This window comes from Glycine max, chromosome 3 (assembly GCF_000004515.6).
Source record: "Glycine max cultivar Williams 82 chromosome 3, Glycine_max_v4.0, whole genome shotgun sequence".
NCBI classification, from domain to species: Eukaryota; Viridiplantae; Streptophyta; class Magnoliopsida; order Fabales; family Fabaceae; genus Glycine; species Glycine max.
Window position 1 is genome coordinate 34,724,787 of NC_016090.4, and position 25,780 is coordinate 34,750,566.

The window sequence follows — 25,780 nt, forward strand, 5'->3', positions numbered from 1 at the left end:
ATAGTAAGCTTGCACGCCATTGTTTAAATCAAACTCTAAATTCCATTTTTGATTAACCAATCAAGCTTGCATGCCATTGAGTGCGACATTTCGCATTGAGCACAATTCCTCTCGGGTTGGAATTTCGCTAATCGAGATGTCTAAAAGTGTTTTTTTGCAAATTTCAACAGTCAAAGCGTGAATATGTGGATTGTGAACCTATAGTCCAAATTTGAAAGTGATCCAACGGTTAGCGAGTCCGAAATCATAATTTTACTAGAACAAGTTTAGGTAAAACTTGAAATCTCACAATTTCAACATAAGTCAATCAAACTCCACATAACCTAACATTCACATCAAGCAATCACATGTAGCTAATTCACACAACACCTCAACTCATCCATATCAATCGAATAACACAAGAATTACATTAAACATAAATTTTAAGTTATCAAAATTTTAGGGTGTTACATTTTCATTGTGAATATTTTTCAAGAAAAGTGTATTTTCATTAGGTGTATTTTTTAAAAGGAAAAATAACAAAGCAGGTGTGGGAATAACAAAGCCCATTGGTCCATAGTATGTTCCAATAGGGAGTTTAGCCATGAAGATAAACATTGGAGGGGCATACTTCCTACACTCCCATTATTGATTCATTCACTTTCCATTGCTTTCCAAAAAAACCCATTCCAAAATGCAATTGAAAGTCATGGGAAGTGCAGGAAGTAATAGCAAGAGTGCAAGAAACAATAACCAACATTGGAAGAGTGATAATTTACAGGCTTTTGAACTAAATATATCAGGGAGTTGTTATTCTCACCCACCCTTATTGACATAAATATGATTCCTTTGTACAAATTGTACAAAAGAATCATATTTTCATTTCTCAATTTTTGCACTCCCTCATTAATACAACAAAAAAGTGTTTTTGTTTTGTACTTTTTGCATCCCCTTATTTATATAACAAAAAATGTGTTTCAGTTCATTGTCTAATAAAAGTGCATAATGGAAAAGTGTTTTTGTGGTGTATCTGAGTGAGATACATAATGAAAATGTGGTTACGTTGTGCAATTTTATCAGACACTCAACAAATATGTGGCTTTGTTGTGTATCTCATTGGCATACATAACAAAATTACATTTTCATTGAACAAACACACGACAAAAAAATGCACCTCTCACATAGGCTGAGACAAAGAAATAAGAAGTGGGAACAACAAAAAGGGTAAAGTGAAGTTGGAGATGGGGTGTGAACCAAATGGAGGAGAAAAGTGAAGATGGCAGTGGGTGGGAAGAGAAGGAGGAGGGGTGGGAGTGTAGGAAAACTGACAACAGGGGTAGTTTCATCCTTTGCATAGGATTTGAAGAAGTAAGGGTGTGAATAGTAACCAAAACCCGTTTAAGATTGTGCCACAGTAAGTCCCAAGTGTGAATTTATCCATGAAGCTAAACACAAAATGGTGATAAATTAAGGATCAAGCCCGTGCAAGTTATTATTGAGTATTTATATGAAGTGAAGAATGCTATTAGATATGCTTTCTTGGTAATTTTTTCCTACATGATACATCCCTATTTTTTTATTTTGCTTCCTACACCTCTCAATGCTTTAAAATTCCCTTATTACCCTCTGTTTATTTCAGAATGATGATTTTGAAATTATATTCCTATTTCCAAATAATTATTTCAGAATATAAAAATTCGATATTTCATAATAGATATTCCTGATAAATGAGCTTACCTCCCAAGCAGTTATGATCAACGATACATATAAAAGGGTATTGTACAGATAAATCAACTTATCTTCTGACTTCGAAACACTTATTATAATGGAAAATTATTCATGGACAAACTAAAGCGTTTTAACATGTATCAGCCCCCACCATGCAAAGAAGCTGGTAAACGGGATCAGAAAAGACAGCATCATCTATCACCACAAAATCCGGTTAGACATCAAGGTTTTAATTTGAACAGAAAATATGCTTTTAGCCTTCCAAATATTCCCTCATTATTTTAAATGGTACTTTACTCCCTCATTATAGACAAAGTGCATCAAGAGATAGTTATCTTAATTAATTAGAACCCGTTGATCATGTTATATATTCTAACTAATGATTTCATTAAAACAGCAGAAATTACAATTATTTTGCAGAGTGGTGGAAGACAGGTACATGTGGAGAGAATATTCCTGACCCTAGCATTCATTCATTCCTTACTCTTACACTCACAGGCAACCCTCCTTTGATCCTCATCGTCAAAGACAAAACATGCTCCGGACACGTGTCCTTATCCAAAGCCTCAATCTCAAACCTCTCCAATAACGAAGCTGCAATTGACTTCATCTGAATATAAGCCATTTCCTTCCCCAGACACATTCGTGGACCCGCGTGAAACACCGGATACCGAAACGGACTCTCGGCTCGATTCTCCAACCACCTTTCGGGCTTAAATTCGGTACAGTCCTTCCCCCACACGCTCTCCATCCTCCCCATCGCGTACGTGTGGTACGTCACGAACCACCCCTTCCCAACCCTAGTTCCGTCCGGCAATACGTCGTCGTTTAGGCACTCCATCGTGTCAACCGGCACTGGCGGGTACAACCTCATCGTCTCCGAAATCGCCGCTTGCAGGTAGCGCATCTCCTTCACCTCCTCGTATCCAAACGCGCCTGCACATTATCGTAAGATACATCTAAACTAAATTTTAAAAAATATATTCTTTTCAAATAAGAAAATTATATATTTAAATATTTTTTTACTGGTGGATTTTCATTTTTTACCGTCATCATTGGTTATTTTATTTTACCCTTTGATTTTTCCGATCTAACCGTTTCGATTTCGTCCCGAATTTTTCTTTGCACGTCGGGTCTGGAGGACAGAATCCAGAAAAACCAGCTCAGAGCAGACGACGTCGTATCACGCCCCGCCAGAATAAAACTTATCACAACGTCGCGCAGAAACTCCGGTGAGGTATTCTCTGTTCTGATGAAACGTGATAGTAAATCTTCATCTCCGATTTGGTCCTTGGATTCCAATCTGGACCGTATGATTGAATCAGCAAATTGGTGAACGGTGGTGATTGATTCTCTGAGCCTCCGTTCTGATCCAAAGTTGAACAGCTTCTTTATTTTCCACACAACCGGTAAAATGCTCATGAACCTCCCTGAGCTCAGAACCGCGGCGTCCTCGAAGGCGCGCATGAACTCGCCGCCAGCTGTGCCGTCGCCGCCGAGACAAGCGGGGTCCACATTGAACGCTAGCTTGCACACGTTATCGAAGGCGAAGCGCTCCAACAAGTCCTGCAAATAGGAGTGCTCAAAAAAACTACTTTTGAAAGAAAAAAAATAATCATAAACGATTATATTTAGTTATACCAAATTATAAGTACTTATACAAAACTAGTTTATGATCATGGTTTTAAATTATAGTTGCAATCATTATTGAGACCGTAACATCAAGTATTTTGACATTTTGCAACAGTACTTTTCCTAACTATCCGTGATGTAAAAAGATTTTTTGACTTACTATAACCATGATTATGGTTATAGTTACTATAACCACAAGCACTTATAATCTACTCCCCTACCTGCAAATCGAGAACCTTGTTTGTTTCAGAGGCTTTGGAGAGAATTGGAAGAAGCCTCGTTTGGAGTTCGAAGGTGACGGCGTCGACGACGAAGTTTCGGAGCGATTTGGTGCTGAACTCGTAGCTGGCTGTTTTACGCTGCACCTTCCAGAGGTCGCCGTCGGAGTTGAAGATTCCGTTACCCAAAAAATCTTGGAGGAGGTGGATGAAGCGTTCTCCCTTGGGGTAGTTGTCGAATTTGGTTTTGAGCACGTGTTCCACGTTGTCAGGGTTGGCCGTTAAGATGCCGTGGAGTTTGTAGGGGCGAGAGAAGACGCCGGTGTTGGTGGGGGAGTCGCGGAGGACTTGGGTGGTCCACTCGAGGAAACGGTGGCGGTTTTTGAGGAACTCCGGTAGGGTTCCGATGAGAGGGTAGTCTTTGAAGGCTTTGTTGTTGCGGGGTTTTTTTCTAGCGAGGAACTGGATGTAGAGATAGAGGAAGAAGAGAAGGGAGAGGAAGAGGAAGGAAAGAAGCTCCATTTGTGATGAAGGTGATCGATATCGTGATAAGGTGTGATGTGTCAATGCATGAGTTGAATAAGTAAAATGAAAAAAAAAATTAGATATATATTTCTTTGAGAAGTTGTTGGTATTTAGAAATTTTAAAGAGATTTATATAATTACTTTTTAGTCAATAATTCAATGAATTTACACACCCAAAAAAAGAAATTGATTAAAAGAACAATATAAAATCTCTTAAAATTCTTAGAATTTCTGTATTCATAATTATTGTTATAATTAACACATGCTCACCACAAGTTAGTTACCTAAAAATCTTCAATTTGAAGGCATTGATTTTGAAGCATTCACCTGAGGAAATTTAAAATTAAAACTAGAATTCAATAACTATATTATCTATATGCACCAATGTCCTTTGATTTTAAATTATAATGAATGATAAGTTTATTGATTTTTAGTAGTAATTAAAATATTTTTAAACCTTTCGAAATATGTAGGAGATTTTTTTGAGAGTGAAATATGTAGGAGATTGTTGTAAATTTTGATTGGATATTTCAAAATGTAAATATCTTTATTCAATTAGTTTAGAAAATATTTAAAATTAATTAAGTGCTTATCCAAAATACCATTTCTTTTTTTTCCTTATTGCATCATTTATTCCATTTAGTACATTTCTTCTATGTTTATTTTTCTTTTTCTATTTCTAGTTTTTCTTACTCTAAAATGGAGTATACACATATATAACAACTCATTAAAATTTTATCTCCCCAATCCAATAAAAAAAAGAGTATGATATTTAAGATTAATATGGTGACCACACAAGTTAATTAGTTGCCTAGCTACTTGCCTGTATCTTCAATTTGAAGGTATTGACTCTTGTTTTCTGAATGCAACAAAGTGCCCCCACAATAAAAAAATAAAATAGGCTTAGTCATCAAATTATTTTAAATAATTTAATTTGATTCCCAAATTTTTTAAAGATTTAATTTGATCTTCAAGTTCTTAAAAATAAATTAATTTGGTTATCAAATTATTAAGAATATGTGAATCAAATTGAATCATTTAAATAATCTGGAGATCAAATTGATTTATTTTTAAAGAATTGGGGATTAAATTGAATCTTTTAAAATTTAGAAAATTAGATTAATTCATTTTTTAAAATTTGAAGATCAAATTAAATCTTTTTAAAAATTTAAAATTCAAATTAATAATTAAGTCTCAAAAATAATTAAAACTTAGGTAGGTATCCAACCAGTGCAACTAAGATCATCCATAAGGCCAAGGGGACCAAGAATAAAAGACAAAACGGAAGTGAAGACCAGGTTATTAGAAGAAGTTAGCTGGTCCAAACTTAGCCAAAGAGTCTGCAACTTAACTGCCCTCACGGTATTAGTAGGGTAAATTATAATTATGTTTCTCTAATTTTTTTAAATTCATAATTTTGATTTCGTGAATTTTAACTATAATATTTTATTTTTTAAAATTTTATAAATTAATAATTTTGGTATTCTAATAAATTATTAACAAATAATTTTAATTAATTGAATTATTAAGTTAATTATTAATTAATTAAAATCATTAATTATTAAAATTTTATTATTAATTATAATTCTCCGTAATATTGTATTTTTCCTCTTTTCCATAAACACCTCTTACACCTCCTGCAACTCCATAACAGCAACACCACACATTATGATTAATAATTTTTATTAAATTTTTTTAATGATTAATAGCATAATTAATTTAATATCTCTAATAATCATAATTATTAATTAAAAATTTATTAAGATGATCAAAATCATCAATTTATAAAATTAAAAAGACTAAATATTATAATTATAAATTAAAAAGACCAAAATTTAGAGATAAGGGCACATATATCCTACTATGCCAAGACTAATTTTAGGGTGCACAGGTTGTATAGGTCTTGCACCATACACAAATGATAAGGTCCGTTAGATGTAGGCCACAAGATCTGTGTGACTGAGACGAAGGTAAATGGCCACGTGACTGCTCTCCTTGGACTTGGACCCACATTAATTTGGTTTTAATTATTAAATAATCTTACAGTTTTAATATAATGAATAACTTTCAAATATTTTTTAATATTGATTATTATATATTTTTTAACTAAAATTTTTTGACAGCGGAAATTTCTGTTTAATTAAATTTTCAAATATTCTTTTATTCTTTAGTTGAGAAATTACTTGTTTCTTTATTTGAACTTAAAAATTCATTTAACGAATAAAATTTCTATAATTACGAATTTTATTTTCCTAACATGCTTATTTTAAAAAATAAATTAAATATTTTACCATTATAGATTTTAGCAATAGTTTTTATATGTGGCCTTAAAATTTTTATTAGAGTTTTATGTAGAAAAAAGTTACTCTCTTTATCCCTTAATAATCATTGTGTAAGAAAAAAAATTTGTCTAAACATAATTATCATTTTACCTTTTTAAAATAACATTGTTGAGTCATAAGAAAAATTAACACCCTAATTAATTTTGATCGGATGCCATCTTATGTGTTTATATCTCTTGTTTTAAATGATCAAGAGTTTAAATTTAATTTTATTTTGAAAGAATATTGTTATAAAATCTGTCCACATCGTTTGATGATACCTGTTTGTGAGATATGTTAAGAATTTTTAAAAAAATCACAATTCAATAATTTTTTTGTAATATTTATCCTTATAAATATTAATTATTTTTTATTTATATTTCTTATAATATTAATACTATAAGCTACAAAAAAAATTAATAATAATAAGATTAATTTTATAAAACTATTATTCTTTATTTATTTATTTCCGTTTGTGTAAATCAATTTAAAAAAGACAATTATAATAACACGGAGGGAGTATAAAAACACAATCGTGTTGTAGCATGGATAGGGATCAAAGAAGTAAGGTAAAAGGTCTTTTTAAATAATAATAAATGCATCATCTAATATCTGCCTAGCATAATAATGATGTTAAAGTGTAAGTAAATAATTTTTTTACGTTATGAAGTATATAGATTTTTTTGTCTAAGCATAACATATATATATATATATATGTTCATACAACACGTCGTGTTATATCTGTTTTCATATTAATAATTCAAGTTCTCAAAAAGTAGGATATAAAAACAAAATCAATACATTAACAAAAATGTCTTCTATTAAGTATTTTTTGTTATAAAAAAATAACCCGAAGAAGTACCAAAACAACTTATTTGGCAGTATTTGTTAAATCACGTGCACATCTTGGTAGTGAGTCTATTGAACTAGTTTGATATCAATAAATACTTGTATATCTTGGTTCGTACAAAAACACGTCATGTTGTGTGTGTTTTAATATTAAAAATTCTAGTTCTAAAAAAATAGGACATAAAAACAAAATCAAAAGATGCGTAACATCATTGTCTTCTTGAACCGGCAATTATTTCAAAACTCGTAAAGATTTACCTAGCTCTTTGCAATTTACACGAAAGTTCAACTTTCAAATAAATTGAAAATCCATGACAATTACATCCTGCTTAAACAATTTGTTTACATATCCATGACATCCAACACCTTCTTCCTTTTATGTTTTTACATAGGAATGTAGAAAAAGAATTTGTTCAATGCCGTTGAAACAGTTTCTAAACATACCCTATATCTTCCTGAAAGATGGACGAATGTATAATATTCCTTTTCAGGCCACACCACAATCACTTGTTTATATTTATGTTGCAACAAATTTGTTTTGTCGTAATAGTTTCACCTACAAGCCTTTAGTTATATCAACGCATTAATATTGCAATATAGGGATGCAGAGTGATGAGTGTTCCAGTAAGATCAAATACTTAAAAAAAAAAAAAAAGAAGAAAAAATCTCAAGATAAAGACTACATGGTGATGCAAAGTTGCTACTTGCTAGAATGCTTAAACAGCCCAGCATTATGAGCAATTTTAGGTTTACTAACAGCTACAAGTATTTTGAACAGGTAAACAGCTTAAACAAATCAGTCACTACTTGTTACTGAAACCAAAAGGGTGTCAAATTCAACTTTCCACCTACCTTTTCATTGACTACACTCTGGCATCAACAGGCTTGTGCCTTTCCATACAGTAAAAAAAAAAAAAAAAAAAAAAACCCTAAATTAAGGCATGCATTTGAAATTGTTCACCTACCTTTTTCTAAAATTTTATGGAATAACCAGGTACGTTCTTGACATTTACTTTATACATAAAACTGCCAAAATGAAAGCCTAAGCCCCATTGCTAACAGCGGCATCGTCAGTCTTCACCCTGCGGTAAAATAGTACATAGGCAGCAGCAGTGTTAACCTCATCTTCACTTATGAGTGATATGTGGCTGTCATCAAAATTGTACCACCTGTTCTCATCTAAAAGCTGCACATTTGGAAAATATGAATCAGACTGCAGCATTGCTAAAAGGAAGAACATTCTGGTGCTGACTACTGAACCCTAGAAAAAAATCTAAGCAACTTCAAAGGATTGAAATTTCTCACTTTACCTTAATATGTGCAGTGTAATGTCCGCTACCCATACTGCCATAATGATTTGTAAGGGCATACAGTTCGTACAGTTGACGCCGAGAGTTGTTTTTGTTGGCTATGTAATTAGTTAAATCAAAATCATGAATGGGAAAGTTAACAAAAGTCTCCAGTTTATGCTTCATTGACCTGCTGTATGAGAACCTCTTCAAATGAATGACCAAAACCTCTGGGAGTCTCCACAAATCAAGCTTCTTGCTTGCTTGTCGTCTCTCTTTGCATTTAGGACAGTACCTATATCGGATTTAGATAGATATAACATTAGCCATTGACATTCCAGTACTAATTTTATATATGCAAATGCAGAAATGTTTTAATAACTATTTCTGCACCAGTTACACAGCTTTGCTCATCATGAGATTTCTGTAGCGATACAAGATCAAACAAGGAAAAAAAAGTGAATGACTGAATTACAAAATGAAAAGTAGGTTAAGTTTCTTTCCTATGGTAGAAATTGGTATAAAAAAAATATTTTATAATGTTTATATAACACAGCTTGAAAGATATAACACTAAGAATAGAAATAAATATCACACAGACATTTTATCCTTCGTTTTGGTTATGATTTTTTCTGAACTATATTCTTTGTTCTTAACTACTATGGACAATATGGAGTTCTAAATCTTTTAGAGTCTCCTTTTGAATTTACTAGGTAGTTTGACTCTTTTAATCTTTGAGCATTTTATTATGAAATGGGGTTGTTTACCCACATCTACTATAAATGCTTTTAATTGCTTGGCTAACAACTGTGTTGAACTTTGAAGAGGAATACTAATAACAAACATTCTCTAATGCATTCTTTTAACACACTAATTATTGAGTGAAATCTATGTGGATCCCACTAAATGATTTGGGTTCCACTCCCTGTTTAGTGGATCCAGCATGGAATTTTTTTGGTAAGTAACCTACATGCATTTTATCAATAACAAAAACTGTTTTGCTGGCATTTCACATTTTAATTGGGTAACTCGTTTGATCTTAGACAGGGGGAACTGTATGTTGGACCATGGATGTGAATAATGCAAGTTCAACTTTCAAACTGTGGATGAGTTTATTATTATTAGCCAACAGGATAAAAATATGCCCTATTGGCCTTGCATAGCCATTGTAGACGTGGTCTCTATGGGCCAATTCACATAGTGATGGTACTTCATCTCATTGTTTTCCCTCTCGACAATAGTGATGGTTACTGGTTATATCTTTGCATTTACTTTTTAAATGCTTTCATTTGTCTTCTAAAGTTTTCAATTTTAATTAATTGCTTGGATAAAGGTTAGAGTCGTAATTGGTCGGTAATTGACACACTCTGGATCGATCCCTATAGCAGCAATAATCTACTCTTAGTGTCTCACTTACCATGTGTACTTGAATCTTAACAAGTACTCCCTCTGGTTTTAAATATAAGCAAAAAAAACTGTTCCACTAACTAAGAAAGTTGGTTAACAGCATTTAATTTCATCAATCTCAATTAATAATTAAGTTATTTTCCCAAACTGCCCTTCTTTGGAATTTGATATCAATATCAAGAATATGAATGAGTCATTGGAATTAAAACCCCTATTAAATGAAGTAAAATGAGTTGAGATTTGCTTATATTTAAAACCAACACCCAAAGCAATTTTTTGTTATATTCAAAAATTTGGGCAGTATATATTCAGATAGCAACGAAAATAAATAAATCATTGTCATGGATATGTTCAAGTACAATGAGTTGAATTTGAACACAAAATTCCATTACAACAAAATATTGTAGCATAGAATTAGCAAAAAGCACTTCATGAAGTTTAAAATTCAATACCAGAATAAAATGTATAAACACAACACAAAAGTTCAGACCTAACCATAAAAACGCTAACCCACCCAATGCTCATGAAAAGCACCTACATCTAAATTCATCTAACATAAATTATGTTAACTACTCCAGAGGTGACCATGTAATGGACAATGTCACCTCATGCTAGAAAATTCAATGCTGTGGATCATCAACATTTGCAATTACTCTTAATTCACTATAAATAACTCTTCAAACAAGAAGCATGTTACTAGTCACAACCACTAGTTTCATTCTCGAGTTAGATTCTTAAATTGCAGAGTAGTGAACTTTTTGGGGAATATTATTTAAACAGGTCATTAACAGATCTAGCTCACAATTATTAATGTACATTCCATTTGAATGGTTACTAAGCATGAGAAAGAAAGATATGAAGAGAGAATAGAGTGAGCTGCAGGATGAACTAACCACATATCTTCGGGCACCAGAGGTTCTTCACGCAGAAAAGCTTCCAAGCAGGTGTACAAGGAGAGAGGTTCAGTACGAGCTTTCTTGGTTACAGGTCCATATTTTAAAACTTCAGGCAAAGTCTCAAGTGTATGAGTATCATACTTCTCCAGAAGCTTCTGAGACCAATCAATATACACTAAAATCTTTGGTGACAATGGAGACAGTTTAACTACTTTCTCCTCTCCCATTGAAAGATCAATGCAAGCATTGTTATCATCTACCAAGAGAAGAGGTAATGTTGGCAATGGCATTGGGGGTGCCTTTGAATTGGTAGTATCCTTATTTACTGAATTTGACATCATGTTGGGGGCACATGCATCATCATCAGAATTAAAACTGCAATGATCAGATGTTGCTTTTGGGATGCTTGTTTCAGAAGTGGTAGCTTGTTCTACATTGATACCTTTCCTTAGCAGCGGAGAGAGCATACAATTAACTATTACTTGTATATCACCTCTTGTGACAGTATCATCACATGAAATCAATGAAACAATAGGTGTTCCATATGGTTTCCATCCAGATATGATGTGTGAGTCACTACTCCTAAGAGAACATTGCAAATATATATCAGAAAGCAGTTTAGCAAACAACATACAAAATTATGCCCAACTTGAAATTTTAACTTAATGCCCAGATGACATATGATACCACGGCCAAGTGACTGCCATTTAAATTTTAATGTATCTGGACCTAACACACAATTCAAATCAAATCAAAATTAGAAAATACTGCATTATAGTTAAACCATGACAGACTGTTTTCCTGAATCCCCATAATAGTAATAGAAGAGAATGTTATAACAAGAGAGAAGAGTAAGCATCATTATATGTACTAATAATATGACAAAGTAGACTCAATTCTTTGGTAAATATAACAACTGTGCATATCATGTAAATTTAAAATCACATACTGCTCTCTTTGGCGATGTATCAACTGGAGATACTTTGTGTTCTTGTCTATCTTTGGAACCTTGTAAGCAGCAAGACGGTCATCATCTTTGATATTAGACAACAATTGAAGAGGATCTTCAAAATATCTATGGATCAAATGGTTTCGTATCTGTGAATAGCACATCAATATAATACACTCAATTAGAATAAATATAAGCAATAATTCCAATACATATATTTAACTTCTGTACTAGTTTGGTACACACCTCCACAAGTACTAGCCTCTCATTGTGCTTCAATGAGCAAGCATTGCTAAGTGCCTGTATGAGATCTCTGCATCGTCCCTGCTTAGGGACAGTTACTGTACAAGAAAATGGAAGGGAGGCTCCATCGCAAGCAAAAACTGTCACTGTCATGGTTCTATTGGTGGTGGGCTGGAGTGGCAGGGAAAGGTACATAAAAGGATCAAATGTGACAGAGACTTTATTGCAAACTGGACAAACCAAAGTTGACTTGTATTGTCCCTATGAAATGAAGAATTATCAGAAACATATCCAAGTTGGCGAACTTGATCAGGAACATATAAAATGTGAATTGATATCATACATAAGCAATTATAAATGGATAATCAAGAGACCAAAGTTTAAATTATGGAAAGAAATTAGCATCATTGAACATTTTCTTAATTGAAATTTCTGTGTATAAGAGTACCGGCTAAGACATAAATAAAAAAAATTACACTGGTAAGAAAACACCATTGGTCTCTTATCATATAATTGCTGACCCTCCCTTCGGATAAACTACAGTTTTTTTTAAAAATTTACTACACTCTAAAGAAGAATGATCATTGTCATAATAATACTGTAACCTGCATTGTTATTCCCAATGCATTCATCATAATCCCACATCTTTTTCCCAATAAATTTCACTCCTATATTCATTTTTATCATTTCAAACAATGTAATCCATAAAGCTTAAACCCTTTAACCGAAAGATCATCCCACCACATGTGCAGGTTTACTCATTCCTCCACACCTCATAACAAAACTTTAAAAATAAGAAAGCAGGAGGAAGTATTTGAGGAAAAGTCAGTATAGATCATGAAGTAATGATTTTGTTAAGGAAGGAAATTATCTGGGAGAGCAGAGAGGAGAAAATATGGAGACGGAACATAAGGAATAATTAGAAGTTAGATGATTAGAGGGGGTTAATTAGATTGTTAAAGGGGGTTACTCGGGAAAAGGATATATAACAGAAAATGTACATGGGGAAGGTCATCTTCTGGGGAGGATTAGAACTACCGAGCAACTGCTTTGGCGTAAAAGGAGAAGTCCTTTGGAGGAGGTTAACTCTTGAATCTGAATTCAGTAATAACAGAAACCTTTTCATCCTTTATCTATTTTTTTCTCAATCTTTGCCTCAATTATTTGATTCTAAGTTCTATATTATACTTGCAAGAGGTTCAACACAACAGGGGATAATGAGACTTCACAATTTGGAAAAGCCTTGGCTTTTGCTGTGAGTGATTTCTGACAGTAAGTTCAACAGGCAGACAACTTTGCATTTGGTAAAATACAAGAAACTATGAGTGCCTTTTTCTAAATGCTTTAAGGGTTGTTCAAAGGCAAAATTTTGAGTTCCCAGTAGGTTTTGAAACAGTCCCCATTTTCATTTTGTTTGAAAATGTCGAAAATGACTTTTTCATTTTCAATTTTGTGCTTCTTTTAGGAAATATTTTCACAGAAAACGTTTTCGAAAATTGCAACAAACATTATTTTAACCTTGTTTTCTATTTTCACTGAAAATGGACAAACAAAACACCCCCTAACATTCTTTCAGACTATCTAAACACAACAGCTTTCAAAATAGTAGATAGTAGTCCCAAACAGATTCTAATAATGCTACATTAGGAACAAGGCTGTTTATTACTCATTGTAGCAACTAATAAAGATTAGAAGCTGCATGAATCAGAAACAAACGGAAAGATAAAATGCAAAGGAAAATATTGAGCTTGTGAGGGCAGGATTATATTTCATTGAAAGTTAGCTGACAGTTCACAGAGAATCATGAAAGGTTTCCAAAATGTAGATATCTAGACACCAACTGTATAGGTTATATTGTAGGTAAATATACACCTGCAAGTAGCTTAGAGCTTCATCTCAGTTATGACAGCTGTTCAGTTAGTTGCAACAGCTGTCAGACAATTAGAGCTAGAAGTCTATCTTTGTATTCTATAAATGCCTTCTCTGTAATCAAATCAGATAGAATGAAATAGTTCAGATTACCTTCTAATCTCTCTCTCTGAATTCTACAATCTTGATTACAAGAAACAGAAATTTTCAGTTAAAAATCATATTTAAACAGGCTGAATCATTCATCTTATAATATTTATTACATGACATTCTATGCAGCATTTACAGTTAACTATGCTAGTTAGAGCTGTTTCTGAATAGTTGATATTAAGCCATTAACTGAGTCTATGACACATTACAAAAATTTACAAATTACTGATTTGACTCACCTGGCATACATCAACAATTATGGAATCATTACGAGCAATATGATTTGCCCAATATTCGTCAGCCACTTCTTCATCAGGTCGGCCATCAGCATCTCGAGATTTTATATATGGTTTGTGCTTTACACGATTCAAGTCTTCATGAAGACCATCAAGAAGAAATGCTAAAAGCTCCTGAAAAAGATAACAAAACAAATGTTACCACAGACTACACCATAGAAATTGAAGAGGGTAAAACTTTCAGTCAACAGGTGAACCTGAGAATCATGTTGATTGTGCCCACTGAACTGAGGTGCAAAGCGAACAAGCTTTGCTTTAAAAGGCCGAGGAGCAATTGGTGTTCGCCCAGGTGCCCATAGTTTTCGAAGCAACTCACCAAATGCTAGGGCTAGTTCACCCTACATAGTGAAAAGTTTTATTTAGAATAATACTTCATAATTACACCATAACAATTATCATATGGTTGACTAAAAATATCCTTTCCTAACCAAACCAAGTCATTGAAGGATGGCCCAGTAATGCATAAAATGTTCAATCCTATTGAAGCAGGCATTCAAGCAATACAAAGAAGACAAAAAGAGTTTATAACCCATGATAATAACTTTTCCAAACGGTATCAATGGAGACCATTTTTTTATAAATGCTACCATAGACTCCAAATCAAATATTCTTTATTTCAAAATGACATGAAATATATCCCAAGATAATAGCTTCAATGAATAACAGAACAATAAAAAATAAAAATAAAAATAACATATTAAAAAATATGCCCACAAATTAAGACTTAAGGCTAGGCTTATTGAATTAATGGACCTCCTACTTTTAGGGGGAAACATATTTTTCCCTCTAGATTTCAATTTGAACAAATAAGAGGAGGATGCTATTCAAATTGAAACCAATTGGAAGGATCAAAAGTGAACTAAGTTTTGAAATAATTGGTTCATGACATAGTGTTAGAAACTCTAAGACCAAGTGGTCCTAGAGTTCGATCCATACTGACCCCATTCTTCTACATAGATAAGTTGAAATTAAGTATAAGGTAAGTGAGCCTATACATTATCAGCACTTGAAAACCAAAGGGCTCTAATGCGGAGAAGTATGTTAAAGTCTGGAAATAACCTTTTATCTCTAAACCAAATTCTTGTTCTATAGTGTATCCCTAATAAAAGTATGGAAAGAAAAGGAAACAAGTTCATGCTTACAGCTTTTTAGATGATACTTACAACCATGCCCAATGGATTTTGCCAATTTATCTCTCGGTGATAGTCTTCCCTGAAGTACCTAGCAAATTCCGGTGTATGAACAAGGCACTGTATTGCACTATTCATGTAACAAGTATTGCCAAGATTCAGCAATCCAGTGAGACCAAGGAATGAACTTCTTGTGGTGACACCACTAGTTCCATAAGGGTTTTCCACATCTCTAACCGGAGAATTTAAGTTCTGAGATGAAGAAAGGTCTGTGTTGTAGCCTTTAGATGCACCTCTGCTAGCAGATAAGCCACCAGCAATTGATAAGCTTGATTTTGAAGGCTCCACAAGAGCGGAATTTGCTTCCCTCTGTGCAGACCCATTTTCTTGAGCAAAACTTGTGTTGTTTGTATTATTGATGACCTCAACAAGAATCTGTATGAATATTATCATTAATCAAAAGAAAAACAAGAGTGATAAATTGAAATGTGTAAGCACAAGCAAGAGGAACTTTCCTACATAAAACATAGTGAATACTCACATCTTGGTCCATTTGTAAATTAGCATCGTCGAGAGTTTTGTCCATGTCATTCATCAAAGCATGCCTTCGACGGGCATAGTAATCCCAAATACACACCTGCAATAGAGATAGCTATTTTTCACTACATGCTGAATAAAAAAGAAAAGGAAAAGCTTTCAAAAAATTAGAATTTCAAGAAGGAACCATGAAATTTTTACTTGGTCTGGCTGAAGATCAAATATTTCACAAGCTTTTCTGTGAAGCTGCCCAATGGTTTCCTGCCCAAAATATCTCAACTTTAAGGTAGATATAGCATGTATAACCTGAATTATACTTGCAAAGGAATGGTAAGATATGCTAAAGATATATTTATCAATTATCAAGACTCGGTACATTCTCTCAAATCATACCTTCTTGCTTATTCTTATAGGGAAACGGTCATTTTTTGGCAACATAAGTAATTGAAGCCGTAAAGGATAAACCTCTACTGCCAATTCAGTCTGGGAAAGACCTGAACTAATAACTTTCCTTGCCAATGTAGGTCCACCACCATACCTAGTCAAGGGGGGACAAAGTCATGCAGCTCATTAAAGCCCAGTTAAAGGGTTAGTCATCTAAGTTTGTGTAAATTTGTAGATTTCTTCAAAAACCATAAAAACCTAGAAATCCAAAAGAAAATCATAAATATAATATAGCACTTATCACATTTTAGACGAACCATAGATGTCCAGTGTGACAAGTAAACAATCTCACCATCTAAATAATTGGTTCCAAACTTCTTGGGGAAGTAATACATAGTCACGGCCTTCTAAAAGTGTATCATGAATCTCAATACCCGTACCAGAGTCCTCTAACACAGCATCGTCTATCAAATCAGAATTATCAATACCAGCTGGCCTCTTTAATGCACTTGAATTGGCCAAATCAAATTGTTCTGATAAGGAAGATGCATCATATGAAGTATTTGTCTGGTCTTGGTTCACATATTCAATCCAATGTTGCCACCATCTGCATAAAATCTATCAGAAACAACTTCCTTCTAATCCTGTGTAATTACATGTGTGTGTGAAGGTATTCAAACTAGGCCAGCCAATCTATAGCGGTATAGCCACAAAATGAAGATTAAAGTACAAACTACAAAGAATTTCTGCATAGTATTTCAAATTTAAGTTAGGTTATTGTCACTGATTTTTTTCAATAAAAAAAGAAATCTCTATGGACTTCCACTGACAAACATTAAGAAAGGGACTGAAATTTTTTATTTTTTATGCACACAGCTTTTAGTTCTAAGATGTTTTTTATGAGCAAATCTACTTTGGAACAGCACGACTTTGATTGCTTTTAAAAAGTCAAGTAGCTCCTTTCCTTTGCGATAACTTGTTTCCAGTTTTAGGGGCACATTGGGAGGAAAGGCACATACAAGGAAGCTGTTTCTTATGATTTTGATTATAGGCAGTGAGCATATGAAGACCTATACTTTGCGGAAGTGTAAAGTTTTTATCCTTTCTGCAGTAAAAGTCATACACCAACATTACAATCCCCTCTCCCCCTAGCGCACCTTTGGCAAACAAAAGTAAGTTAAACAACTAACCGAACTGAATAAAAACATAATCTTTGAAGTTTGAATTATAACGACAAAAATGCAAGGCAAGGCAAGGCAAGGCAACAATGCAACCTAGGGATTTGAAGAAGTCTGCACTGCAAAATCAGCTGTAAACAAATCCTTCTTAACCCTATACCTCCTAATTTCACAACTGTAACATTTAAGCTCAATAACCCTCCCCCAAACAAAGTGATTTACAGTATTAGCTCATAAGATATAAGCTTGTCATGGAAAAAGGGTTCATACAACACAGTAAGAGTAACATTTGCCCATCATGCAAAATGCAGCTTTCTAACAAAAACAATTAAACACCAAGCTAGTTCTTTGTCAGAGAATGGCTGCAATAGTTTTTTTTATTACTGAAAGTTTAGGAGAGTTGGGTCCCGGGGATCACCAGGGATCAGGGAAGGCCTCAAGGTTAAAAGAATGCTTATAAAGATACTTCCAGATTACCTACCAACAAGGTCTTCACATTGGCAATGGGAATCGAACCCTAGTCCTTGTGGGATAAGAGTTCTTTCCTTACCAACTGAACCAACCTTTGTTGGTTGCAACTGTTAGACCTAAGTAAAATTATCTATCAGATTAAACTCTAAGATTAGCCAAAATTTCACCCACTATCTCCCAACAATTCCATCTCAAATAAATACAAAATAGAGCAAAATTCGAGTTAGGTCAGTAAAATGGAGGGCAAAGAAAGCAAAAGATCTGAGCAAATTCTGGGCATGACCCATTTTCTCAAAACAATGAAACTTTGGCCTAATCTAATTAAAAAACAGAAAAGGTGTGAACTTTGGGTGAGATTTGGTGTACCCTGTTGCAAACAGAGAGAGGAAAACAAAAAGAAGAAGGAAAAACCTCTGAGTGATTAAGAAGAAGGTGTCGCCTTCTTTGCTGTTAGCTTGGGAAGCGAGAGCAATGTCTCTGATCAAGATCCTCTCCTCGTCTGGACTCAGCTCAGAGACACTGGCGATACACATCAACACCTCTGTCATCTTTCCTCTCTCAATCTCAAACTCAACACAACCGGTTTGAGACAATAGAGTTTCGCAGATAATCGACAAAAACAACAACCACAACACCAACAACTGCAAGTCTCTCTCTTGTATCTGCGTTTAACGGCGGTTAGCCGTGTAGGTACCTCGGTTCTGTGAAGTTCTACACAATTGCAAATTTATTTTCATTAAGATTGTCGAGATAATTTACTAGGGTACTTATCCGTGACTGAACTTTACCAACACGTGGGTGGTTCATTTTTATAGGTGAAATTGAATTCAGATCTTGTCAATAAAATCTTGTTTTTCATGGGTTTTGTTTTGTATTTGTTATAGGTTAGAAAGAAATTCAACCAACATGGATAAATCTTCAATTAATAATAGTTTATTATACATTTTTAGTCTTAAAGTTTGAATTTAAATATTTTATATTCAGCTTATTTTATATAAAATTCAATATTTTTTATTATTTTACATTTTTAGAATTAATTCTAAATTTTATGATTTTGTAAATACTTAATATTATATTTTGCAAGACTAGAAGCACCTAGGGCTAAGTGCGCCCTCACTTGGGTTACAATGTTAAGCACTCATTATGAACCAAAACATTATCTACAAGTAATATACCTAATATAAGTTTATTTACTCATTTAATCTTTGTGTCTCTTGTAATTCTTATACCCAACCTTAGACACTCAATAATAACTTCTACATGAGTTAGACAAATCATAGACCCCTTACATACAACAAATTGTAATCTAACTAAGTAGCATTCAAATTATAGTCTCTTAGAAGCAAAAGACAAAGACACAACAAATTGTCTTTGTCATGCAAATACAGTGCTTAGGGATTTGTAAATTATTCCTATTTAACATTAATTAGCCGACTTATAAATTTGAACCCTTTTAATCAAATTGACATACAACAAATCACCTTCATCTTATAAACTCGATGTTTAAGAGGCTATGGACTATAACAATTGAGTAAAACCCTATTAATTATAGAGACAACTCCATTAATGTTACATAGGGATAATTTACAAATCCTTTTCCTTGAAATTTCACTATTGATATCCAAAGTTATGCAAGTCAACTCATGGTCGATAGGCCAACCTAAGTTAATTACATAAAACCCTATTAATTTTAGAGACAACTCCATTAATTTTCATTATATTAATACTTGACATTTTTAAAGTTTTGTATCTAACACCCGATCATTTTATTTGCTTCAATTTCCTTGAGTAATTGTCAAGTTCGGTATTTATGCTTAGGCCTAGTTGTTAGTTATATGACAAGGGAGTCAACTAATGATATATGACTGATGAAAGTCTTAAGGTTCTTTTGTCATACGACCAATAAGAAAATGTTATGTTTATCAGTCAATATTAGTTGTTAGTTATTGTTACAATGTTATTAGGGATATTCGAACTTATGACATCTCCTCTCCTTCTTCCTTCAACCCTTGAACTCCCTCTTCCCAATCACCAAGTCAACATTATAACATCATGGCTAAAAAAATGTGATAAGTGAAAGGTTACCTTCTCATAGGAGGTTACATTTTAGTAGTAATAGGACTTTTTTTAGGGACATGTCTTGCAAGTAGCCGAGTAGGAGTGTGTAAAAAGTATCGAACCAAAATGAACCATTTCTATAAAAACAAGTTCAGTTCAAACTAAATTACTTTTGTTAAGTAGTTTGGTTATATTTTATCCAACAATTCAATTTTATATGGTTCAATTTAAATTTTTTCTTGCATGGTTCAAATCAAACCAGTTTAAAAAAAAAAACCACTCGGTTTGATCCATGCATGGAGTGAATAAAGAAAAATAAATCATGCATATCCTTACTTGCAGCCCTCCAATGCTTAGGATATACCCTAGTTGAATTCGGAGGCAACACCTCTTTTGCTACATCTCAGTTTTGAGGTCAGTCCCTCTTTTGGGGGTTAGGTTTTAAGGTGTTGTTTATTGTGCCCTTGTTGACCCATCTCATAATAGAAATTATAAGATCAAATTGTGTTAACATTTTAAATATTTGAAGAAAATAATGCCTTTAAGTTAGATGATTATGTAGAAGATTAGAAGCACAACTAAACATAAACTGTATAAAACAGTAGACACGATCTACCATGTGCTTACATATGCCATTTGATGAGGAAAAGAACATTCCTTAAAGTTCAACAATCAACAATGCTAAAAACTAATATCAACCCCATCAATTCATTCATCTTTCGTTAATCCTCTCTTTTCTTCCTCCTTACCATCATTTAACTTGTCATCAGATGAGACATGTTCGTTGGCTTGTTCCAAATCCTCTTCCTTGTTCTTTTCACTAATTTCTTCCACGGACTTGTAAGTGTAAAACCAAGCACATATAAAATAATAAACGAGATTCACAACTTGAATCCCACTAACAAGAAAATAATAGTAGTCCAATCCACCCCTATTGAGGTTCCTATCCGGAAGCCAATTATTCTCCTTGCCAGTGTACTTATGCACCAATGACACCAGCAATGTACCCATGTAGTTCCCAATGGCTGTGGTTATGCAGTACAGTGCTGTAGCACTGCTTCTCATGCTTTCAGGTGATTGCTCAAAGAGAAATTCCAAATGCCCAACAGACATGAAAATTTCAGCCACCCCATGAAGGCAATACTGAGGTACCAACCAGAACACACTTATAGGAATAGTGGCTTTTGGATCATCCAATAAGTGGTACTTAGCAGCAACAGATTTCCTTTTCATTTCCATTAGGCCAGCAATCACAGTGGCTATGATATTGATTATGAAGCCTATTCCCATTCTTTGCAAACATGTGATTCCAGAAGGGTTCCCTGTGAATCTGCGCGCAAAGGGAACAAAGAGGCGTTCATATAGAACAACTCCTGACATCATGGTTAGCACGCTGAAAATGGACATGCTGGCTGGGGAAATTTGGAACGAGGGAGAGAGGTGACGGTCCATCGTGCGAGCTTGTTGAATCACAAAACTGTGCAGATGTGATGAAGAAGTTATGAGCAGGATTCCTGATGCCCAAATTGGAAGCATTCTGATGATGGATTTTAGCTCCTCAACTCTGTGGACAGTGGCTAATTTCCATAATTTTGGTGTTGTAGTTGGATCTTTGGCCTCCTCCTCTGTGACAATTGCAGCTTTGTCCAACCATCTGCAGATACACTAAGCACTTAACTAAGAGTTTAATTTTTATACACTATTAATGTGAAAAAATTTACATTATCAATTATCTAGAAATCATGATAAATATGATTTTTAAGTCAATTAATATAAAAGTTAATAAATTTATCATACAAGTCAATGATAAGATGACACCGTAAATACTTTTTACATTGACATTGTATAGACTATTTTCTCATTAAATAATGTTAAGTGGGCATGTGCAAATTCTCACTGAATTATGGTGGGTGCTTGCACATATTGGATTAGTGAAGTTTCATGTAAATTTAGCAGCTCATGCAATTAGTGTGAAGTTGTTCATTAGCTTGTGTAGCATAGAGTGAAGGATGGACAGTGGACCATAAGTTGATTGTCGTAAGCTTTAATATTTGAAGCTGGTGTTTAAATAAATCTTAGATCCCATAAAAGGCACAATCAAGAATTGCCAACCCCAAAAGCCCACAACATAATTCATGATTCAAGTCTTTTTCTTTTCTTTCTTTTTTGTTGAATGCTTCAAGTATTTGGTTTGAATCAAAAGAGCAAAATATCTAACTTACTTATATTGATCAGAGTGTAGAAGCCTCCCTTCTAAAGAAATTGAAGCATCAAGTTCCCAATTATGGTACAAAAGCTTGGGATCTTCTGGCAAAGCCTCCTTCCTTTTCTTTATAGCTGCCACGGTTACTTGGGCCAAACGAACCAAAGGGCTCCCTTCTGGTTTTACGGTCTTATAAAGTGGTGAGCCCAACACAAAGGCAACGATGGATATCAACATGGCAATGCATGGAATTCCAAGGCCCCAACCCCAGCCCATGTTGTCTTGGATGTAAACCACAATGGTCAAAGCACTAAGAGAAGCGAAGCCCATGCTGAAAAAGTACCAATTGAAGATGTTCCACTTTCTTGATGCCACACCACTTTTGGTCATGTCAATTTGGTCTGCTGAAAAGGGCACAACACATGGTCTAATGCCACCTGATCCAACAGATGTGAGGAGGAGGGAGATGTAGAGTATCCACAGTTGTGAGGATGTGGCTTCTTGGCAATTAGCTTGTGTTGGGCATGGTGGGGGACGAAATTGTGGCAGTATAGCTGATACAGTGATGCTAATCAATCCCTGTATCAAGAACAATATAGTTTGTCAAAAAATTAATTTGTAGGGTGTGCAATATATGGTATGTTGTACTAAAATGGAAATTGTTTGTAATTGAAATAACTTGTTTGGATATCTGACTGAAATAGTGGTGATGATTCAAGTTTGAGTTTTAAAATCTGAATAGATTAAAGAAAATATGAGATTAATTTAAGGGAAAAATGTATTTTTTTCAAGGTAGAGTAATAGAATTAGATGATTAATCAAAAGGCCTTTGACTTGGAGGTTCAAATAAAGTATGAGAGAAATGTTTGGAAGAAGAAAAGAGTTAACTTTGAAAATCTATATTCCATGTATTTTCTTAATTTTCTTTGTGATCTCATTTGTGTTTGCTTGATACCTCGAAGTGAAAGGCCATTAATTTTAATTATAAGAAAAGTGCTTGGTATACAAACAAGTTTTTGTTAAGTCTACTAGCAATACATAAGGACAAATTAACATAAAAATAATAGTTTTGATGAAGTGTACTGCTCACCTAGTCGATCAATCATTTTTTAATAAATAAAAAGTGTTTGATATCAAACCTTTATTTAGGTTACAACATATAATTAGATCATAGTAGTTTGTGAATTATAAAAAAACACTTAAAGTATAAGTAATTAATATGTTAGCTAGCTACTAAATGAATATATATATATATACTCGTTTCTGATTTTCATATTAAAATATGTATGAACCATTAAGTGCTATTAACTAATATGATTGAAATAATTTCTATTTAAAAATTTAAAATACTTTTATAGGAAAGTTCACGAGCTTAATCAAATGAGAGACTTAGATTAAATTGGAAAGGAGAGGGTAAGAGACCAGTTCATAAATGAGAGAAGCAACGGTAATGGTCCAAAAACGTCCAGCAAAGGAATCTGCTATAATAGCCCCAATGAGAGGGGTGAAGCTAGATGTTCCTCCAAAGTTTGTCAGTGTGTTTGAGGCAGCTACCAATGGCATGTTCAGCTCTTGGGTCAAGTAACTTATCAAGTTACCATGAAAACCAGCACTTGCAAATCTGTCACACACTTCATTTGCTGCATTGTATATATGCACAAATACACAACAAGCCAAAATAAGGATATAAGATTCATCTAATTGTAAATGAAGAAACAGGTTGTAAATTTGAATTTTTTCGTTAATAAAAATTAATAATTATTATTTATTGATAAAAAAAAAGCCAGCCAAAATTAACTTCATGCGGAAAATGATGCAATGGACATTTGGATACTGCACAATAGTTCTTTTTTTGCCCTGAAATTAGTGCTAGCTACAGAAATTGTGATATTGTCCGAGCCACTCATTTGTGGATATTGTCTAGTGGTATATCCGACAAAGGAACTATTATTACGGTACGCAACACGCTCAGAATACATTAATTTAACACATGTTTTTTTAATATATTTTTTAGTGTTAGGTAAAATTTATGGATTATTTAATAAGTCTCTTCACAGAAAAATTAAGAAAATATTTCAAATACAAAATAAATTATGATTAGATAACTATTTAAAATTTTATATTATCGGTCTATAATTCTTTTTTAAAGTGATTATTCAATAAAAACTTTAATTTATCATACTTTTCATCTTATATTGTTTATTTTTTTATCTATAAAAATTGAATACAATATAATATTTATATATTATGCTCGATGAACTGAATTAGATACCTTAATTCTTATATTATTTATCTATGTTCTCTTTATTACATAAATATTAACTATTATGATAAAATAGTTTTCTTTGCCTAAAACGCTAAGTGAGATATAAATAAATAAGGATATTATAAAAATAATTAATTTTTTTCCTACAGTAATACACATTTTGTGGCAAACTAATGAAATAAAGGAAATGATTCCATAAATAATGTTCTTAAAACACTTGTTTATTAAATTTAAATCATACTTAATACCTACCTTTGATCCTTATAAAAAAGTTTTTGAAAAATTGTCTTACCTTTTCCAAATTGTGTACAGCATTAACTACTTTTAACATAATTATCCTAGCTCGAATAATTATAGTGCATCAATTAATCAGGTAAAAAGAGATTACAAAAATGAATTCCCAATAATTATAAGAATAATGATGAAAAAGTTATACAAAACATTAATAAATTTAATATCATAAACTAAATTAATTAAATTACTTAACTCTTATATAAAATATGTAGTATAACGTCAAAGATAGTAACAAATGAGTAAGTTAAAAAAGTTCCCGTTAATTAATTGGATTGTTGTTATTAAAACATTATGTACTACACAACGGAGTTGCGGAACACTTGCACGTGGAAACTTTTTCATTTCATGTTCGGTGAATAACATAATAGTATTAGAAAAAAAGATTCCTCGTATTTGAGTTAATTAAGTGAAAACTTCACTCGTTACTCAATTCTTCATTCAATAAAATCCTTATTGATAGAACTTATTTTCGAAAGCCATAATCATCTCTCTCTTTGTCTAATCACGGACCACAATTTGATTTAAGTACTCTAGGCGGAAGAAAAAAAAAATGAGAAGGGGAAGGATGTGAATATACGTAGATTCTGTGGGAAAGGAATATTCAGAAGTTAACTTAGCAATAAAAGTTGAAGAGAAGTATAATAATGATGAAGAAATGTGAGTGGCTTACCAAGAATGAAAGGTAATGTTCTGATGCCTCCTCGTCGATGCTGCTTCTTCTTCTTCTCTTCTTTCTCTCCTATTTCCGCACTGCCCTTAGTGCTCTTCTCTATCTCCATTTTTCTCCTCACTGGTGTTAGTGATGATGATTAGTGAGTAGTGTACCTTGTGTGGGTGTTGTGAGTCTCTCTCTCTATATATATATATCAATTTGTGATAAAGACAATGGTGTGGGGTCCCATACTCAC

At 33.3% G+C, this 25,780-nt stretch overlaps 3 protein-coding genes across 4 annotated transcripts; all 3 read right to left on the bottom strand.

The window, feature by feature from the left end:
* Positions 1-2,075: 2,075 nt before the first annotated feature.
* CYP94D24 (cytochrome P450 94A1) lies at positions 2,076-4,197 on the bottom strand. The gene is made up of 3 exons (XM_003521057.5): positions 3,561-4,197; positions 2,781-3,273; positions 2,076-2,643 (listed from the first exon to the last, which is right to left on the bottom strand). Exons 1-3 carry the CDS (start codon positions 4,077-4,079, stop codon positions 2,177-2,179), a joined length of 1,479 nt encoding a protein of 492 aa, XP_003521105.1. The 5' UTR covers positions 4,080-4,197; the 3' UTR covers positions 2,076-2,176.
* A 3,742-nt stretch (positions 4,198-7,939) lies between these two features.
* LOC100785944 (ubiquitin carboxyl-terminal hydrolase 5) lies at positions 7,940-18,830 on the bottom strand. Of its 2 annotated transcripts, XM_041014007.1 has the most exons (14): positions 18,463-18,830; positions 16,755-17,009; positions 16,412-16,556; positions 16,220-16,279; positions 16,023-16,118; positions 15,515-15,916; positions 14,549-14,689; positions 14,295-14,465; positions 12,040-12,297; positions 11,794-11,942; positions 10,842-11,426; positions 8,563-8,836; positions 8,422-8,438; positions 7,940-8,334 (listed from the first exon to the last, which is right to left on the bottom strand). In XM_041014007.1, exons 1-14 carry the CDS (start codon positions 18,597-18,599, stop codon positions 8,295-8,297), a joined length of 2,730 nt encoding a protein of 909 aa, XP_040869941.1. In that variant the 5' UTR covers positions 18,600-18,830; the 3' UTR covers positions 7,940-8,294. The 2 variants fall into 2 exon arrangements, with proteins under 2 accessions (XP_040869941.1, XP_003520476.1); XM_003520428.5 differs by having other exon boundaries at positions 7,940-8,438.
* Positions 18,831-20,675: 1,845 nt separating this feature from the next.
* Positions 20,676-25,722, bottom strand: LOC100812695 (protein NRT1/ PTR FAMILY 3.1). The gene is made up of 4 exons (XM_003521058.5): positions 25,543-25,722; positions 23,735-23,952; positions 22,332-22,891; positions 20,676-21,763 (listed from the first exon to the last, which is right to left on the bottom strand). Exons 1-4 carry the CDS (start codon positions 25,649-25,651, stop codon positions 20,818-20,820), a joined length of 1,833 nt encoding a protein of 610 aa, XP_003521106.1. The 5' UTR covers positions 25,652-25,722; the 3' UTR covers positions 20,676-20,817.
* Between the last annotated feature and the right edge of the window lie 58 nt (positions 25,723-25,780).

Bases quoted from the DNA above. Each gene is read 5' to 3' on its own strand.
- LOC100812695 (XM_003521058.5), bottom strand. From the start codon at position 25,651: ATGGAGATAGAGAAGAGCACTAAGGGCAGTGCGGAAATAGGAGAGAAA. The intron at 22,892-23,734 runs GTCTCTTACCCT...TTCTTGATACAG, and splicing joins CTTCTCTCATTTATGAACTG to GGATTGATTAGCATCACTGT. The intron at 21,764-22,331 runs GTAAGTTAGATA...GTGTATCTGCAG, and splicing joins CTACACTCTGATCAATATAA to ATGGTTGGACAAAGCTGCAA.
- CYP94D24 (XM_003521057.5), bottom strand. From the start codon at position 4,079: ATGGAGCTTCTTTCCTTCCTCTTCCTCTCCCTTCTCTTCTTCCTCTAT. The intron at 3,274-3,560 runs GTAGGGGAGTAG...TCCTATTTGCAG, and splicing joins ACAAGGTTCTCGATTTGCAG to GACTTGTTGGAGCGCTTCGC. The intron at 2,644-2,780 runs GTAAAATAAAAT...GATAATGTGCAG, and splicing joins TAGATCGGAAAAATCAAAGG to GCGCGTTTGGATACGAGGAG.
- LOC100785944 (XM_003520428.5), bottom strand. From the start codon at position 18,599: ATGACAGAGGTGTTGATGTGTATCGCCAGTGTCTCTGAGCTGAGTCCA. The intron at 11,943-12,039 runs GTGTGTACCAAA...TGCTATTCACAG, and splicing joins AGAGGCTAGTACTTGTGGAG to ATACGAAACCATTTGATCCA. The intron at 8,439-8,562 runs GTAAAGTGAGAA...CCAAATGTGCAG, and splicing joins ATTACACTGCACATATTAAG to CTTTTAGATGAGAACAGGTG.